This window comes from Botryllus schlosseri, chromosome 4, assembly GCF_051294905.1.
Source record: "Botryllus schlosseri isolate E-star chromosome 4, Bs_hap1, whole genome shotgun sequence".
Taxonomy (NCBI): domain Eukaryota; kingdom Metazoa; phylum Chordata; class Ascidiacea; order Stolidobranchia; family Styelidae; genus Botryllus; species Botryllus schlosseri.
In genome coordinates, this window is record NC_137239.1 from 16,969,480 (window position 1) to 16,987,548 (window position 18,069).

The window sequence follows — 18,069 nt, forward strand, 5'->3', positions numbered from 1 at the left end:
TTTACAAATATTTCACACCTTTTTGAAGTGTTAGTATATGAACGCGCCTAATGTTGGTATTTGAATCGCCGTCTACGCCGGCTCTGTGGCAAACAAATTACCAAAATATTACCAAGCAAGTGATTCCGAGTTCTCAATACGAATCACCGCCGCAGCCTATACCTGAAAGTACGAATCACGACCGCGTCCATAAGAATCCATTACGAATCACGAGCGAGAGGGGGGTCTGAAAGTACGATTCACCAACACGAGTTTCCAGGCGCGTCACCGCCGCATTCATAAGAACCAATGGCGAATCACATTAACAAAGGTTCATTCACATGACTATTTACTTGATACATATTCAACACGAAGTACGACATGTCAACAACGAATCCGCGTGCGACCGATCCCTATGCTGAAAAGGGTTACCGTGCCACCACAAGACACAATAGCCGCTTGTCACCTCCGCCATAAGACATAAGAGCCGCTCGCCACCCCAGGTTTCCCAGCCGCTTGCGACCGCCGCCATAAGACATAAGAGCCGCTTGCGACCCCGCCCATAAGAAATAAGAGCCGCTTGTCACCCCCGCCATAAGACACAATAGCCGCTCGCCACCCCCGCCATAAGACATAAGAGCCGCTCGCCACCCCCGGTTTCCCAGCCGCTCGCCACCCCGCCTATACTACCCCATGCAAAAAACGTTAGTTCGCGACCGATCTACTATACTACTGTTATGTGATGGCTTTGCTTATTGCTTATCCATACGAACATATATACGACTGAAACGAGGATACATTGCACTGCTGCCAACATACCCATATTCCATCTTCAATTCAAAGGAGTCTCTCTCATGCTCAGCATATAATTTCAGTCAAAACAAAAAAGCTGTATTCACAGTCATGAATGCATGGATGCATGTACGCATAGATGGAAATGGCATTAAAGTTCTGATTGTACCTATCTCTTGTGCACCTCTTGTACCTATCATGATGAAGGATTTGAAATGAGACCACCACATCTCATCTGTGGAAAGAGCGTTAAAAAAAACGCGACGTTTCGTGTATCTATGGTCTGTTCTTCTGCAAAAAAAATGTTTGATTCATTGCTTCCGAATTAGCTAATTACCCATCTAAAATTAGGAACAATAGTTTCTGAGATTCTGAAAACAAATATTGCAATGTACGCTGAAGTCCAGGCTGTGTGCTCATGTTTTGCGGAGTTGATTCACCAAGAGCGTGAAACGAATTAATGACTATATCGACATATAGCACCCTACTCATCAACAACGCCATAATTGGTTTCATTATAATGGTCACATGTGCTTATTTATCAACTATGAAGCAGTTACGGCACTTTCAAGTTGATATCCGTGCCAGAATGCCAGCATGTTTAGTTTTACATAGTTATGAAGTTATTTTCCAAAATTACAAAAAGATTCCAGTCACATCCGAGTATCTGTGACGGCACACTAATGTGCCGCGGCACAAAGTTTGGGAATCACTGGTCTTGACTGACGGTGTTTGACGAGTTCATATTTGCATAATTGCTAATGCTGCACACGCAGTCGCCAGCTTCTCACATACACCGTGAGGAGGTTTGGACGAAGGTCCTGACCATTTTTAGTAGTCACCACGCCAAACCGAAATTTGAGGTCGGGACCATGTAAAGGTTGGGAACCTCTGTGTTAGAAAATGGAATACGACAGGTCGTAACTACTCGACTCAATAATTGGGTTACAGAGTGCTGCTTCGTAAAATATTTTTATTTAGTCGTCCAAGTAACTCGTGTTGGCAATAATTTCCATTGATTCCGTTATTACGACCTGCAAAACGTACTCCGATGAACGGCGATCTATGTTATATTTCATTGGAATCGAATGTCATGCAACATTTCTGTGGCAAATGAATGAGTTACCATCGCTCTAAATATTTTATGCAATTATAGAATCGAGATTGCAGTGACATATACGCAGAGGTGGTCAGTAATGAAGCACTCCTACTACTTTTTCTTCTACTTGCAGTAAATGCTCAAGTAAAATTAATTTTCCGCTACTTCTAAATCTACTCCGTAATATGTTGCGACTTACTTACTTTTCGCTATGTACAGTTTGTCAAGTAGAAGTATCATGTTTTCCAATAAGAGAGAGAGAGAGGCCTAATCGAAGAAATTCGGGGGCTGTTACCACGAAGAGTCCAGAATTTTCATGAAGCTTCGCTTCGCTCGGGTATGATCTCAACTAATATGGCACCAAAATTGACAAAAAAAACTTTTTTATTGAACATATAACGCCAAGCCTTGTCGTTTCTATATAGCAGCTTATCTTGAAGTTATTATGGAAAGATGGTTGTGTATATCACAGAAGAAAATGGATTTTGTAAACATTTTGAAGTCACCGTGATTGACGTTACTCATCCTATTTTTTTTATAAAACATCTATAGACAGCAAAGTGTTTGTATCAGTGGACTATTGGCAATTTAGCATATAAAATGAGTCTGCACAGTAGGATATATCACCTCAGATGGCCATTTTGTTGATGTGAGCTCTGGAGTTTTACTAGTAATGAAGCGAAACTGCCTCGTGATTTTTCTAATTTAAAAAATACAAATTACGTTTTGAACATTTTTGAGACTTCGCGGATCCCCTGAAAATGCTTCGCGGACCCCCGGTTGAGAACCACTGTCTTATTAAGTTACGCGGGTCTTGTGGTGGGAGGGCAGGCGCCCAACCGTGATATTTTCTGATGAGCGCACACGCCTGTGTAGAAAAAGGTATAGAACCCCTGTTCTATAGCAAAGCTATAATTTTATCACATGATGTGATAGATTCCTTATACTTTTGAAAGTAATTTCTCTTGCATGGAGTGTAGCAACACAGACCCAGATATATCTGCATCGTCCGCATGTGTCAGTTTCCAAGTTTTGACGGTCCATGCTGAGAGCGTATTTATGACTGATTTCCAAAACGGCTTACATACTTGAGTAGTTTTCAAATGCAACGACACTACTTCTACTTGAAGTAGCCTTGAGCTGTTTCGAATAGCACTGATTTTGCTCGAAATAGAGCAGGGGTTCTCAACCCGCGGTCCACAGACGATTATTTTGCGGCCCGCGACATCTTTCATTATAAACGCAATAGCTACTGGCACAGTATTGTCATGGAAGACCGATGTGTCATATTTGTCGAAGAACAGTTGTTGTAACGAAGCGTAGAAGCTTAAAATGATACCACGATAGTTTCTTCTAGAGTTATACATATCACCTGATCATAGAGAAAACGTTGGTATCTATAGGTGTCAAGCCAATCAATCCATATTTCGAGGCATTTTAAAAATTGCCGACTACGTTACAGTCGAATTGTTCAAAATTGCTTGGAATATCGCTAAACCGACGAATCTGCTAGAGAAGGTGTGACTTCAATAAAACTTTAACGTACTGTGTGAATATTCGCTGTTTCTGGAACTTAGCAGCAAGACCAATATCACATGACAAATTTCGAAGTTACAGTTGCCTGATTCAACCGTCACCAGAAGTGTAACAGCAATATCAGTCGATCTGTTATCGCATGTTCTGAAACACGTTGACGCGTAGACTACATTAGCCTATCATTGGACTAATCCACAGACTTCATACACATTGTATAGCTACTTATCCAGGTGCGTTTTATCAGACTGGACATATTTCCAGAGGAGATGCTGACGGGTTGAACGTGGAGCGGGGGCCAGTGAAAAACAACAACTTGACAAATCTGACTATTGGTGCAGGGCTGTAATGACTCGAGTCATGACTCGACTCGCGATTTTCTGATGACTCGACTTGACTCGAGTTTTTTTCTCAAAATACGGAAATGACTCGACTCGAGTCAATCTTTGTATTGACTCGTCTTTGACTCGAGTCATTGCGCATGAATCGAACCAAGTCATGACTCGAGTCAGAGACGGCCAGGACTCACATTTCATTGTAATTTGGAAGAATGATAAAGTAACCACCCTTTTGGGAGTTCGTCTATTGGTACTAGTAGACCTACTTGAAAATGCGACCAGAAACTGATAAAAGTGAGGAAAATTAATATATTATAAATGCGAACCATTCAATTGCACCAAACAGAGTTATAAAAAGTGAGTTTAACAAAATTTTAACTGGAAACTGAGCAGTCAACACATTGACTTGGACTCGGACTCGAGTCACAATACCATGACTCGGACTCGACCCTCAGCCCGATGACTTGAGCTCGGTGGTGAGTTGAAAATGACTCGACTTGACTCGAGTCAAAACTATAATTATAGATTGACTTTTGACTCGGAGCCTTGTGACTTGGTTATAACCCTGGGCTCCAGCCATGGAAGGAAAGGAGAAAGGTTGATTTGTTAGCTCAGAAATGACCCCGAACGCCACTTCTTATATCAACGAGAGCTCAAATTGATGATGGCCTCTGTAACGAAAAAGTTATCGTAATTTTATACTTGCTCGCTCACGCATTGAAACAGAGAGTTTGGTTCTCTGGTGGATCGTGGAAGGGTTTGAAGGTGCATATACCGAGTACCGACTTGGCAACGAGTGCAACGCACGATCCATGAAGGGATTTACATGCGCCGCTGGAAGATAGATGTTCTCACATAAAAAGCAACTGCAAACTTACGAACGCTGTCCATCAATGCTTTAGAATGCATAAAAATGTACTAAATGCCCGTATAAGACTTGTAAACAGGCTACATAGCCTAAATTTAATAGTAGCCCACAAACACATGGTGATAATGTTTTGCGGCCAGCAGCGTCTTTTGCTGTTAAAGTGCGGCTCGTTATACGAGGGAAGTTGAGAAACCCTGAACTAGAGTATAATTATGAGTCGCTACACTCCACCTTGCGTAGCTTTCTTGACAACTTTGACCACGTCTTGAGCCAACGCCATTCTATCACAGTTCAGACATTTGTCGTAATTATAAATTCGTATAAAATATGGAGATCATAGTTGCCCTGAATTGTTATTCATATAAGCGGTTAAATATAAAACCTGGCATTTAAGCCTATATAAACCATTTCAGATAATGATTCCCGGAAGCAGTACGTGTCCTAAAGGCTGGACGTTGGAGTACAAAGGATACATCATGGGAGGGGGACACAGTGACAAGCATGCGAGCGAGTTTATCTGTGTTGACCAAAAGCCACAGGTCGTCCCCGGAACGAATACCGACGAGACAGGGGCTAACATTCAGATGGTTGAACCACAATGCCAATCTCTGCTTTGCGAGCCGTTCGTGGCCGGTAGAGAACTCCAGTGTGTTGTCTGTACATACTAGTTGTTGGCTTTACGGGAGCATATACATCTGCAATTCAGCCGTTATTCATATTCCTACAAGTGGGTATTTGTGATATGAAATGATGCGTTATTTAGCCTAGAGTGACCATATTTGAGACTGCACAATCCACGACAAATAATTGTTAATGCTTGTTGGGTAATATTACATTTGCTACTCCAGTAACAGCAGCGAGCCGCGTACTATGCCAGGTGCACTTGATGTAAGACTAGAACAAAAGCCATAATTTGTACTCAAGGAATTATTTCCAAAAAGGAAAATATAAGCTTCAAAATATTTAAATTAAAAGTGAAACTGGTTTGGAAAAGAGAAGGAGAGAAAGTTGATTAGGTTTCGATATTAATGGTACCGAAGAATTCTCAGGAAAATGATGCCTGCTGGATAACATCAACCCCGGCAAAGCGGCTATCCGGTTTGTTGCCAAACTTTAGATTGATGTATTCGATGTAGATACCCATGTTAACGTACATAAACGTAAATATTAAACTTCAACATAATAAGTTAGCAATTTCAGCATTTAAATTAGCATACAAAAGAAAAACAATCCAAGGATACAGAATTTCGGTGACTGTTCACTGTTCCGGTACTGGCCATGATTAGCTCATATAGAAATTCTCAACGGGGTCATCAACACGTTGCCCGCGGGCACAAGGTCACCCGTAAAGGTCAGATGAGTCGCCTTTCGTGACAGTAACAAATATTCAAATGCGAGCTTTGAAGGTCGAAGTGGAGAAGGGTTACATGTGAACAGCAGTAACAGTAATAGCAACAGCATTAACATGGGTTAGATTCACGATATTACAATTACGTTTTCAAAAACCCAACCTAACATAGCCGAGCTGGTCGCAAACAGACGACTACACATGTCACACTGACACCATAAAATCAAATGACTTGTTTTGTGTTGATTTTGTGCGGGACCCGGAGTCGTATATAAAATTGCCAAAGGAACCGACTCGTGAAATTTTTTGGAAAAGTTTAAGAACCACTGTGGTAGCCTGTTCGCATTAATCAGTAACCAGCAAGCATTTATTGGTGTCAGAAAGGTTGGTGACCCCAAGTTTAAACTGACTAAGGGTGTCGCAAGGTAATGAGGATTGTCATCGAGGGTTAAAGGTGTATTGACTTGTTGGAAGTATCTTTAGCTACTCTGGTACTCACTTGCCGCTGGCTTATGTTCATTCGTGTTTGTTTATTTATGCTGAAATCCATAATGCTTTAGACAGGGGTCGGGAATCTTTTGTGTCCGAAGAGCCATATCGACCCTATATTTTCCATTTCAACTCCCAAAGAGCTATACATGTCAATCAACTACTACGTCACAATTGAGAAATCGTGACGTCATGGTAGCGCAAATTCGAAATCACTACACGGGATTCGTCGTTTACTTCGTATTCTCTCTGTAATAAGCAGTGTTGGGATCAAAGTCACTACCATCGAGTCACGAGTCATCTCGAGTCATTGCACATTTGGACGCGAGTCAAGTCAAGTCAATCGATTTTCAAAGGTGACTCGAGTCATGTCGAGTCAAGTCAAGTCAAGTCACGAGTCAAGTCACGATTCAAGTCAAATTGAATTTTCGAAGTAGGCCTATGTGTGATGATCCAAAGCGATTACATTTTGCTAATTTTGTGAAGGATAGATTAATTGTCCATTTATCTTGAATCAAATGACGATTATAAAGTTTAATATGCATGCAAAAAGTTTTCTATCGCTCACGAACACGTAGAACTGTTAATAAAATACGTGAGTAGCTGTATAGCTACATGCTACAGTCTGATTTTATCAGCCAACATAAAGGATCGAATACGAAGCCTCGAGAAGTTGAACAAATTGATGTGATACCCACCTACACATCCGTGAGAATATAAACTCATAAACTATATTCGTTCGATTTAAATCATACGAGAGTGTTGGTAAAGGTGAGCACTGCGCAATGAAAGCACTGAGCTGCCTAAGAAACAGAGATACGAAGTTATTAGATAAATTTACTGCTACTACGACAGGGGTGGGCAAACTACGGCCCACGGGCCGCATGCGGCCCGCCACGCCGTTTTGTGCGGCCCGCGAGAGTCTAAAGAAACTTTTTAAAAATTTTGATAAAATGCGTACTAGAAATCGAATTAATGCAGGGACTTCATTAACTTTTTCTTATTATATTTCACCATGCTAATTCTAGGAAGGTGGTTTTCAAACTGGTGGGCGCGCCCGCCTTGGGGGCGTGAAAGCATCTGAAAAGGGCGCGAAGCTGAGCTCGACAAAAAAAATTTCCGCGCTCCGCGCGATTTTCATCTAGTTCATTGTTATTGCTATGTATTTAGTCCGAATTACATATTTAAAAATCTCTCATCCACAGTCGTAACCTTCCACGGCATCAAACTACCCGTTAGGTTTGCTAGCAGGTAAATACTTGATATCAGAGCAGGATAGCTGCAACGAGATTGACATAATTTGGATCACCAGTGAGATTTCAGATTGCCCACTTTTAATTATATCAGTGATGCGCTTATAAAAAACCGATTCGGGCGTGTCTTAAGTACATTCGTTGTCTGTATGCGTGGAATGGGGGTATGTATATTTTATTTACCCATAGTAGAAGCGTGTTTGAAGCTAACATGGTTATGATGCTGTCAGCATTGTGTGTCCTGGAACTGAGCCAAAAGAGAATTACTAAATCTATGAACAGATCACTGCTCACAGATTTATATTTCAATCCTATTCTAAGAATCGGGCCAACCGCCTTTTATCTCTATAGTTTTGACAAATTGGTTATTGAGGTCCGCCTGCCTATGAAATCTCGCGTGTACGATATCATCAAAGCAATATTTGGCTTTTTTTTTAGGGGTAACCGGAGGAACCACAGTAAACCTCCCCCCGTAACGCTTGTGACAGACTGGGTGGTTAGCCGCAGCACAACGTCACAAGCGCCGTAATAGGGCCCTTTTGTGTATTCTAGGACACAAAAGCACCCATCTCGGTTTGCTTCTGTTTTTCTTCCTTGTTTCATCTGTTTACTTCAAGGTTCAAACAGTTGGCACAAGCAGGCTTTGGCTGGGGGCGTCTGCGGCCGCTTGTCCCGCCGCCACCATACTTGGCTTGTTTTAAATAAGCACATATATTGTCTCCATGTCCTCACTATATATAATCATATATCAATATTGCGTTTTGGTTTATTATCCCAATTTTATGTAGTGCGGCCCGCGAATGAATTCAGATGTTGAATGCGGCCCGCGAGCTCAAAAGTTTGCCCATCCCTGTACTACGACAACGTAGGTGTGATAGTTTCGTTAGCGGTCAAGTTATTTGTGATGTAGCAATGGATGACCAGTTAAACTTACATTCATTGAAGACTGGTTGCTCTCATAAGCGACACCAGCGTATCGCTAACAACCCAAACATACATACTACAGGGCAGTGCTTTTCAACCTGTGTGACGGTTCGCACTTGTGCGAATGAAAAAAATTGCAGTGCGAATGACGGACATGGTGCGAACGGTGCGAATGAAAATCCCTTATGAGTGCGAATGACGAAGGTGGTGCGAACGGTGCGAATGAAATTCCCGAATGAGTGCGAATGAAAATCGTGAATATTAATTGTTAATTTTTCTGGCCTGGAATTTTGGGCAGTGTAACTTTTATAGTTGCGACGCAATTGTAAAAACTTGTTTAACTTACGACGCACCACTAGTCGTAGCTCTCACAAGCCGTAGTGAATTAATATTTTTGCATTATAATTATTACGTAGCCAAAGGCCTGGATTGAAAGCTGGTGTAGTGGCAGACATACAGTATATCAGCCCGTCTGAGCCTGCGACAGACTGACAAAATGACGCCAAATTGACTTTCTGCTTACTTTTGCTAAACAATCATCATACTTCCGTAATACCTGTTCGATTAGTGCAGGGCACGCGGGTAGTAAATACCATCCTTACAGACTCCAATTTGCAAGTTATTGTAACGCAACCCTTCCAAGGGTTATTAAAGTATAGACCGCAAAGGCTATAATTTTGGGTCGACACGGTGCCAGAACTATCTGCTAATACGCATGTGATTTATTTCAAAAATCCTGCGATAGTTTGTACAAATCTAGGGTCATGGTGTTGGGTACTGGAGCGAAGAAGCGAGACCCGCAGAAAATATGGCTTTATCATGAGAATAATGATAAGATTTGTCCGACTGGTTCTTCTGGAACACATTTAGGAAGACCGTAGGGACTAGGGATGTGCAACGAGTGAGTTCGGGTCTATGATTCTCATTCATTTCGAGGCCAACCCCTTCTGCGTCCGGTCACATGAAGACGGAAAGTTTTGACCAACAAACGGCTGATAAAATGCGGTGCCAAAACTGTGACACGCAGAGGAATTTAATTCACCCTAATTTGAAATCGAGCGTGTCAGACACATTTTGTAGAGCTGTGTTGGATAGAATTGCCCATTCTGTATGTTATGCTTTTCCATCAAATCATAGCATAGTATATGAATTCCTTTTCATGGGTGAGGCTCGGGTCGTGAGATCCCAGAATAACTCAGATTTTGGTGGTATTCTAAAAGGCTGCTTTAACATTATTAAACTGTCATGAATTCTTAAGTTAGATTGAGCTAAAGAGCAAAACACACAGTGTCTTGAGTATATTTGTTCTTCCCACATAGTCGCGAGACAGAAAATGAGAAATAGAAAAAATGTTGGAGCAACGTAGCGTAAGGTAGCTCTATAATGTCCCTTCCCTACTCTCCTTGATCGTTTTGACCTCATTTTCGTAAGACATAAGGCGAAAGCCTCAACACAAACAGGTGGGTTGTTCACTCTTTCTACATACTGGATCCTCCTAGACCTTTTTGTCAGCTCTCAAAATCGATTTCTTCCAGCAAGCATTTTTAACTGGTGAAAAATGCGCTGTATGTTGGATAGGCGTACAGAAAAGACTTAGAGACAGAGGCCGCCAACTCAAAACGGCTCGCGGGCCACTAAAAAATTTTGTAGAGGCCGCTGGTCGCATGAATTCAGTATCGAGATTAAAATAGACCACACAGCTATACACCGCGCCAGTACAGCGTCGTGCTTTCTGACATGGGCGATGGGCATAGTTACCACGAAAGAAAAATATTTTCTTATAACTATTATAGGGATGGTGTGAACCTCTGAAAGGTTCAGGTTCGTGTGAACGTGAACCTTTTTGAAAGGTTCTGTGGGAACACGAACGTGAACCTCATGACGTCACGTGACGTCATAGTGCTAATTTCAACCCCATATTTCAATTAAGTGATTGCCTATATTAATCTACTGTACACGATACCGAGCGACGACTCGGGGCCACATAATAGCTCAGTACTTGAGTACATATTGACGTTTTAAACGTCGCCAAATGTATCAACTGAGGCAATCAAATGATATAATAATCCCATAAAATCAGTATCTTACGTCGCTTTCCCAACAATTTCGACCTGATCGGACAATGTATTCGGCGTCTGAGTATTGCCACATGGATATTGAGCAGAGTGTAAAATGGGTTTCTATACTTGCTACCGATATTACCCCATTAACAAGTTATACAGCAGTATAGCCAATACCCCAGTCGCACGGATTTGGTTTTTATGATACAGTATACGTATGTAGTCAAGATTGACCCCGTACGCCTGCTAGATTTTTACATCAGAAGACGATATCGATCTCATTGATTGGTTGAATAAGGATCATTCGCTGACAAAATACAGTGTATTTCGCTCTTAATGTCATGTGATTGCGGGTCAAGCTCACAGCACAGAGACACTAAATATGCACAAACGGAAAGCTGGATATTTCGAGCAAACTTTTGTAACAATACAAGTAAATTTTTTGAGATTGTCAAGGGCATGCTCGTTTAGTGTTGAATGTTTATGCTGCTAGCTCCATGCATAGAGTGGCCCGCAGTTGAAAGTCAATAAATTTGAACCAAAGATGTTATAACGAAGTGAAAATTGCAATATATGAAAAAGGTTCACAGTGCAGAACCTACCAAGGTTCTGTTGTGAACCCGAACCTCAAATTTTCCGAGGTTCACACACAGAACGCGAACGTGAACCTCGCGTTCACACCATCCCTAATAACTGATACAAAAGCAACAAAATATCATTATCATCACTTTCATTCTATTTTGAAATATGACCTGCGCACGATACTAGACCACATTTTTCAATGACTAAAGAATCGATATTGGTGTTAGCTAGACACGGTATTTGCTGGAAAAACTATCTTCTCGGGAAGCTTGCTCTTATGGCGAGGCCCTTTGTCATTTTCTAATTGTTTCGGTATTGGCAGTGTCACCGCCATTGTGCGTCAGGGCAATATGCCCATGCCCATTGCCAATTCATATCAGCTAATTCCTCCTCCATGGAATGTTATAATATCAACGCCGAGGTATCAGCTGGTGAAGAATAGTGGTGTTAGGCACAGGACAATAGCATATTTTGAACAACGTCAACAATATTTTTCAACTGCAATGAATTTCAGTACTGGGCGTTCTTCCGAAATCTGAAATCAGATCGCGGGCCGCAAAATATTACCTCGCAGGTCGCGTCTTGGTGATCCCTGTTTTAAGACCAGGCCATCCAAGCACTAGTGGAAGTATTTTAGGGAAATAGTTGAAATCAAAACGAGGGAAAATTGTAGCCTTTTTAATGAGACACTTGATTGCTTCAGATACATAGTAGCAAATTTGTTGCACATCTGAGCAAATAAATGTTGTATTTTCATCTTCATTTGTATAACAATATTCGGTTAGTTTGTGCGAATGAAATTTATTTTCCAAAAAAGTGCGAATGAAGTTCAAAAAGGTTGAAAAGCACTGCTATAGGGTGATTTAATCGACACCGTTTACTTAATGACTTGGTGACTCGAGTCATCCCAACACTGGTAAATAATCGTACTAATCATGCTAGTCAGTCTAGTCTAGTCTAGTCAGTCGCCGAGTGCAGACGTGTATCTCTCGCTCCGCTAGCTGATTGCCTGTAATGATTACGTACAGCTTGGACGTGCTGCGCAGTATAGGCAGTAAACAGAGTAGACCAAGTCGCAAAGTACGACGAAGACTTTACTACCTTGAAATACTGCGTACTCGCCGAGGAGTACAATATCAATAGAAAGACTGGGATCTGCCGGGCAGTGCCGGGGACCCGAAGCCTCAACCAAGATCGCTGAGGATTAGCCTAAAAGCAACAGTTAAACTTGGAACTCTGAACACAAGAACTCTGAACTCTGCGTGGCGCCAGGAAGAAGCTGCCGCACTTGTGACTGACCTCAAGCTTGATGTGTTGGCAATCCAAGAACATCGCCAGCACTTCACCGAACCATTCCGCGAAAAAGACCTAGGTGCAGGCATTATCATGGTCCAGTCACCTGCCAACCAAGCCGGAGTTGGCGGCGTCGGTCTAATCATGTCCCGGCGTTTCCACGATGAGGCAAAGATTTTCGTTATAAACAGCCCGATTATCACAGCTAGCATTCAACTCCGTCGCCGCAAGCTGCACCTCGTGTGTGCGTATGGACCTACATCTCCGAACACCACTGTCTTCCCAGCTGATACGCTCGCCTTCTACGATCAACTAGAAGGTATTATCTCCACCTACCTGCAACGCGACATAACCATGCTGCTTGGGGACATGAATACCACGTTGATAGAGCGCTCACAGCGAGTTCGTTCCCTAATTGGCAACGAAAATAGCAACTCCGAGCATTTTACCAATCTACTCGACCGCTGCGACCTCATTCCTCTCAACGCCAACTTCTTTATGAAGCCGAAACGCAGGACAACATTTGACGGTATGCGCCGACGGAACACACGGCTGGATTGTATCTGCTGCAAAGCGCCCGCACGGCGCTACTTCACGAACTGCCGAACGGTGCGCATGCTAACGATGAGGAGTGACGATCGCATGGTGTTGGCCACGCTTCGTGAACGCTTCCCGTTCGTCCCGAAGCGTACACCGAAAGAGCCCCTACCAAATTGGCTTGATCGCAAGGACGCAAATAAGATGAAAGATTTTACCATGCACACACTCGACGCCCTCGAGATCCAAAATACTATACCGACCGCCTTTGTGCAGCCCGTGAAACGCTCGGTGAGGCACATAGCAAGCCACGGGCAAAATTAGCCTGGGAATCCGACCCAGCGGTGCTCAGCGCACGCCAGAACCTCAAGACTCTCAGACGTTTCGCGTACACCTCTGGAACACTGGACGCGCATAGCGATGCTGACGAGGCCGCTCTGCACCTAACTAGTGTTTACAACGCTGCTCGCAAGGAACGAGTCGAAGCTATTGCTCTTTCCGTGGAAAACGAGTTGGAAGCAGGCCGGTCAAGAGCAGCCTGGAAAGCCATCGGTGAACTAGTTGGCTTCAAGAGGACCCGTGTGAAGGCCTGTACGCTAGACCTCGCATAACATTCGAGACCCTCTTATCTACACCTGCACTGGACATCGATGTGCTCGTTGCACCGCCTTTATTAGCAGCAAATCCTCTCGCGATCAATACAAACCTGATCAGGCTAGCTGAGCTCGGGATATCCATGCGTGATGTACCACAATTCAAGGCCACCGGTACGGACGGCATCCCAACGGCTGCGCACACCTCGGGCGTTGCACCTTTGCTCCTCGACGTCATGAACAGTGTCCTCGAAGGCGGCCCGATGCCGCCCGAGTGGCTCGAGAGCGAAATCGTGCCTATATACTAGAAAGGCGCTGCGAGTGACCCAGTGAATTACAGAGGCATCTCCCTCATGCAGACCGCGGCCAAGCTGTTCGACCGAGTACTACTCCTTCGCATACGTGAGCAAGTATCTACCAAGCTCCTGAATGTCCAGAATGGATTTCGACCATCCCACGGTACAACAGAGCATATCCTGGCACTGTGCACAATCATTTACACCTGCCGCTCACACAAAAAGAATGTTGTGGCTGTCTTTGTTGACTTTGCGAAAGCCTTCGACTCGTTCTCGCGCCCAGCCATTGCGAAGATCCTCAGATTTATGGAATTCCTGAGGTGATAAGGTACGCCATTATGGCCCTCTACATTGACACACGAGCGCGAGTCCGAACAGATGACGGTCCAAGCGGAGATTTTACCACTTCGGCTGGCGTGCTTCAAGGTTACACCTTGGCACCATTCTTGTTCGTGATAATCCTTGACTTCGTGCTACGAACGGCCTTCCCGGACAACTCGGATTTCTTTGAATGGCGGCGACGGCAAAGATCGCGTACGCGTACGACTCGCGAGGCTATCCACGTAGGTATTCTTGCCTACGCAGACGACCTCGCCTTGCTTGCCCCGAATACCACATCGGCACAGCGCCTCATCAACCAACTAGAGGCCGCGCCGCTCTTATTGGACTTCAGATCAATGCCAAGAAGACTGAGGTTCTGGTCATACCAGCTCTGCCGGAGAACGTGACACCAATTCAACTGGGAGAAGTCGGGCTCAAGAATGTCTCTGAAGGCGAGGCGAGAAAAGGCCTGGGGCGCGGCAAGACGGCAACATTGCCTCTTCCACTCAAGTGCCCGCATTTTCCGTGCCACTGTCTACGGAATAGAAGCACTTACGCTGACAGAAAAGCTGGCTAAGACACTCAACACCAACTACGATGCACTCCTCCGCTACGCACTCGGCATCCACCACCCGGAGCACATATCCACCAATGCTCTGCGCAAACTCACAAAACGGTCCCAATCCGTTTGCTGGCTGCTGAACGAGACATCCGCCTAATCGGTCATCTAGTGCGGCATCAAGACGATCAACCAGCCGCCGCCATCATCAACCACATTCCGACGGAGCCATGGCACAGAGGTGGCTGGAATAGAACCACATGGCGCTCGACAATAGAGACCGAGCTAGCGCAACGCGGGCTATCGCTCGAAGACGCCCACGACCGCCCACGCTGGAGGCGCTTAACGAGGGCCCAAAACTGATTATCTTGATAATCTTTTGTTTCCTGTTTTCTTTTGCCCTTTTATTTAATGGAAAGTCGATATATATATATATGCTGGTTGCCTTATTTGAGTAATAATGAGATGCGAAACTTGAGTTACATAGATCTTTTGCAAGTTCTATATTTCTAATTACATTGCACTGAGAGGCATATGACATTTTTCGAAGCTTAAGACAATTAACATTTAGATTTCCAACAGAAGTGGACAACATAATAAAAGTATGAATCTACGTTTCACACGCTTTTTACAGTTATTGCGTCTTTTGGTGACTTTCGTCAGTTATACGAGATCGTAGGTTCGTCTTGGTGCTATTCTTAAATGCAATGACCCATAATGACATACGTGGGTGGAGCCAGAAAATGCTTACTATGCAACAGTATACATACCCATCCCAATTTAATGTGTGATGCGTCAGTGACGTGGGGTTAGGGAACTCAGGTGAGGCAGTGCCTCACCTGTCTACTAGCTTTTTAAAAATTTGCTACCAAAATCTCGCAACTTGCCTGTATATTGTTCGAAAATAAAGCGTGAAAAGAGAGGTAAGGCATAGTAGGGGAAGGCCGGGCCATGCATTACCTGTGATAGCGCAATTCATCGTAAATATCATAGAATTTATAATGATTGATAGTAATCTAACGTACTTTTAGCACTGATTCCGATTCGAATTCTCAGTTCTCAAAGTATTTGGCGGTAACGTAACGTTGCGTCACACGCCTACATAGTAACAGCGAATACAAAGCTACGTCATCAATCAAGATTGTGGATAGCTATGGCGTTGTTTGTAATTTGAATTTGTAATTGTGAATGTCACTTCCACAACAGTTCATTTCTAGCCGTAGATTAGGAAGACAATGTGTGTTTGAAATGTGCATTGTGATAAAGGCGCCGCCATGTCTCCTAGTCTCTTTGAACAATCAACGTATCGTGTAATCCAAATTTCGTGGCGGGTACATCGAATAATGGGAGTGATATTGATGAGCGTGACCCTGAATACGCCACTGCATTAACCTCTCAAAGACATGTTTACACCGCCACAAGAATAATTATACTGGTCATGCTGAAGATTCAATAACAAGTTGCTGCAATATTGATAAATTGGGTACAAAAATAACAATTTCGCAAAGAGCCATATATGGCTCGCGAGCCATAGGTTCCCGACCATTGCTTTAGAACTATAGCTTGCTATTTTGTATAGTCAAAACACATTTTGGTACCAAGAAAGTTTCGACGGTTTATCGTATATTTATGTCGCTGAATCCAGAAATGACATTAGTATTTCCGAATTGGCTCTAGTGTTTGAGATATTCCATATTTTTGTTTCAAAGAGTGCAAAAAATACGCAAATTTGGACATAGGCTAAATTCTCTATATACTACAAATTTGATGAGTCTACACCAGGGGTGGCCACCTTTTTGCTATTCACGGCCGTATTTCGATTACTTATGTAGCCTAGAGCCGTATTCCAGGACATGGTCGCAATGAACTAGGTGGACACCAAATACCCATGTCAAACTGTCCATGTCCATTTCCGGTGAACTCGGGACTAATCTGCTTTCTCATATCGTCTTACTATACGCATCGAAATCGGTAGTGGTCATGTAATGAATAGCAGAGGTGGTCAGTAACGAAGTACTTCTACTTTTTTGAAGTACTCAAGTAGTTTCCTCTATTTCTGATTTTCTCTACTTCTACTTCGCAATATTTTGTCATCTACTTACTTACTTTTCGCTATTTTCAGTTTGTCAAGTAGAAGTAGTTCAATCCCCCAATACGAAAGAAAGCCTGAGGAATTCCCGGGCTGTTTTCACGGAGTACCAACATTTAATATTCATAAAAGTCAAGTAAAGCCCAGAAATTTTGTTGCGCTTCCCCTATAGTAGCCCAGTGATGAAGTGACTACTAGGTTTTCATGAAGTATTAGTGACTGTAATTTAGGTACCGGATTGCTTGGTTCCTCTCGCAGCGCATTGTTGCCCATATCAAATATTTAATCACAGTAAATGTGGCCCACCATAACGTTTGAAACTACAGTTTCGCAATCTAGCAATTACCTATCATATCGTAATCTAGCAGCCCATGTTTGTCTTGCTAATCTGGGATATCCAGCTTTTTTAACGTTACACCTGTTTTAGCAGATCACCTTTGAAGCTTCATGGACAAAAGACATGAAATATATTATCCGCTTTTTAGAAGTGGTATTCGTATTTCACTTTCAATTGCGAGTATCATACCTTGAGCTCTAATTACTTTCAGTTCTTTCGTCTGCAGTACATACATGTTGAAGCATAAAAGCAATGGAGTAATTTTGCCTCTATTTTCCGAAAATAAAGCTACACTAAATATAACTTTTACGATCCAGAATATTTGTTATTAAGGTTTACTCATCGCGCAAAGTGATAGAAACCGTATCCGATACAACTTCTACGTATTGCTCATAGACTAAACTTGGGGCATTATAATATGGGATAGGGCGCCATGCCATGATATTCTCTAAAAACGAGGTATTCTAGTAAACAAAGGGTTAGAATCGCATTTTCATATCAATACTATAATTTGCATCCCATGATGCGAAACAATGCTTGTTCTGTCGAAAATTGATACCTCCAGGGTTGCATCAATACGAATCAAGCTCTCTGAACCTGCTGCATAGTTCAATTCGCAGCTTTTGACAGTCCATGGTAACGAATTAAGACTGCGTTTTCAAAACTAATTACTTACTTGAGTTGTTTAAAGTCAGTCAATTCTACTTCTACTTCAAGTAGTTTTAGGTAGCTTGTTGAAAAAGTAGTTCTACTCGTACTTGAGTAGATTTGTTCGTCGC

The 18,069-nt window shown here is 43.0% G+C and overlaps 4 protein-coding genes across 4 annotated transcripts in view; 2 read left to right on the top strand and 2 right to left on the bottom strand.

Moving 5' to 3' along the window:
• Nucleotides 1-5,303, top strand: part of LOC145437953 (uncharacterized) — a 41,854-nt gene extending 36,551 nt beyond the window's left edge. Inside the window, exon 7 of the mRNA XM_080315324.1 lies at nucleotides 5,023-5,303. Coding sequence (XP_080171450.1) covers nucleotides 5,023-5,277 — 255 coding nt within the window. The 3' untranslated portion in view covers nucleotides 5,278-5,303. The remainder of the gene's footprint in view (nucleotides 1-5,022) is intronic.
• LOC145438243 (peroxisomal multifunctional enzyme type 2-like) overlaps nucleotides 1-18,069 on the bottom strand; it is a 364,670-nt gene that overhangs the window by 260,784 nt on the left and 85,817 nt on the right. The window lies entirely within an intron of this gene.
• Nucleotides 1-18,069, bottom strand: part of LOC145438250 (uncharacterized) — a 126,281-nt gene that overhangs the window by 69,670 nt on the left and 38,542 nt on the right. The gene's annotated exons all lie outside the window — the stretch shown is intronic.
• Nucleotides 1-18,069, top strand: part of LOC145438251 (uncharacterized) — a 107,208-nt gene that overhangs the window by 42,651 nt on the left and 46,488 nt on the right. The gene's annotated exons all lie outside the window — the stretch shown is intronic.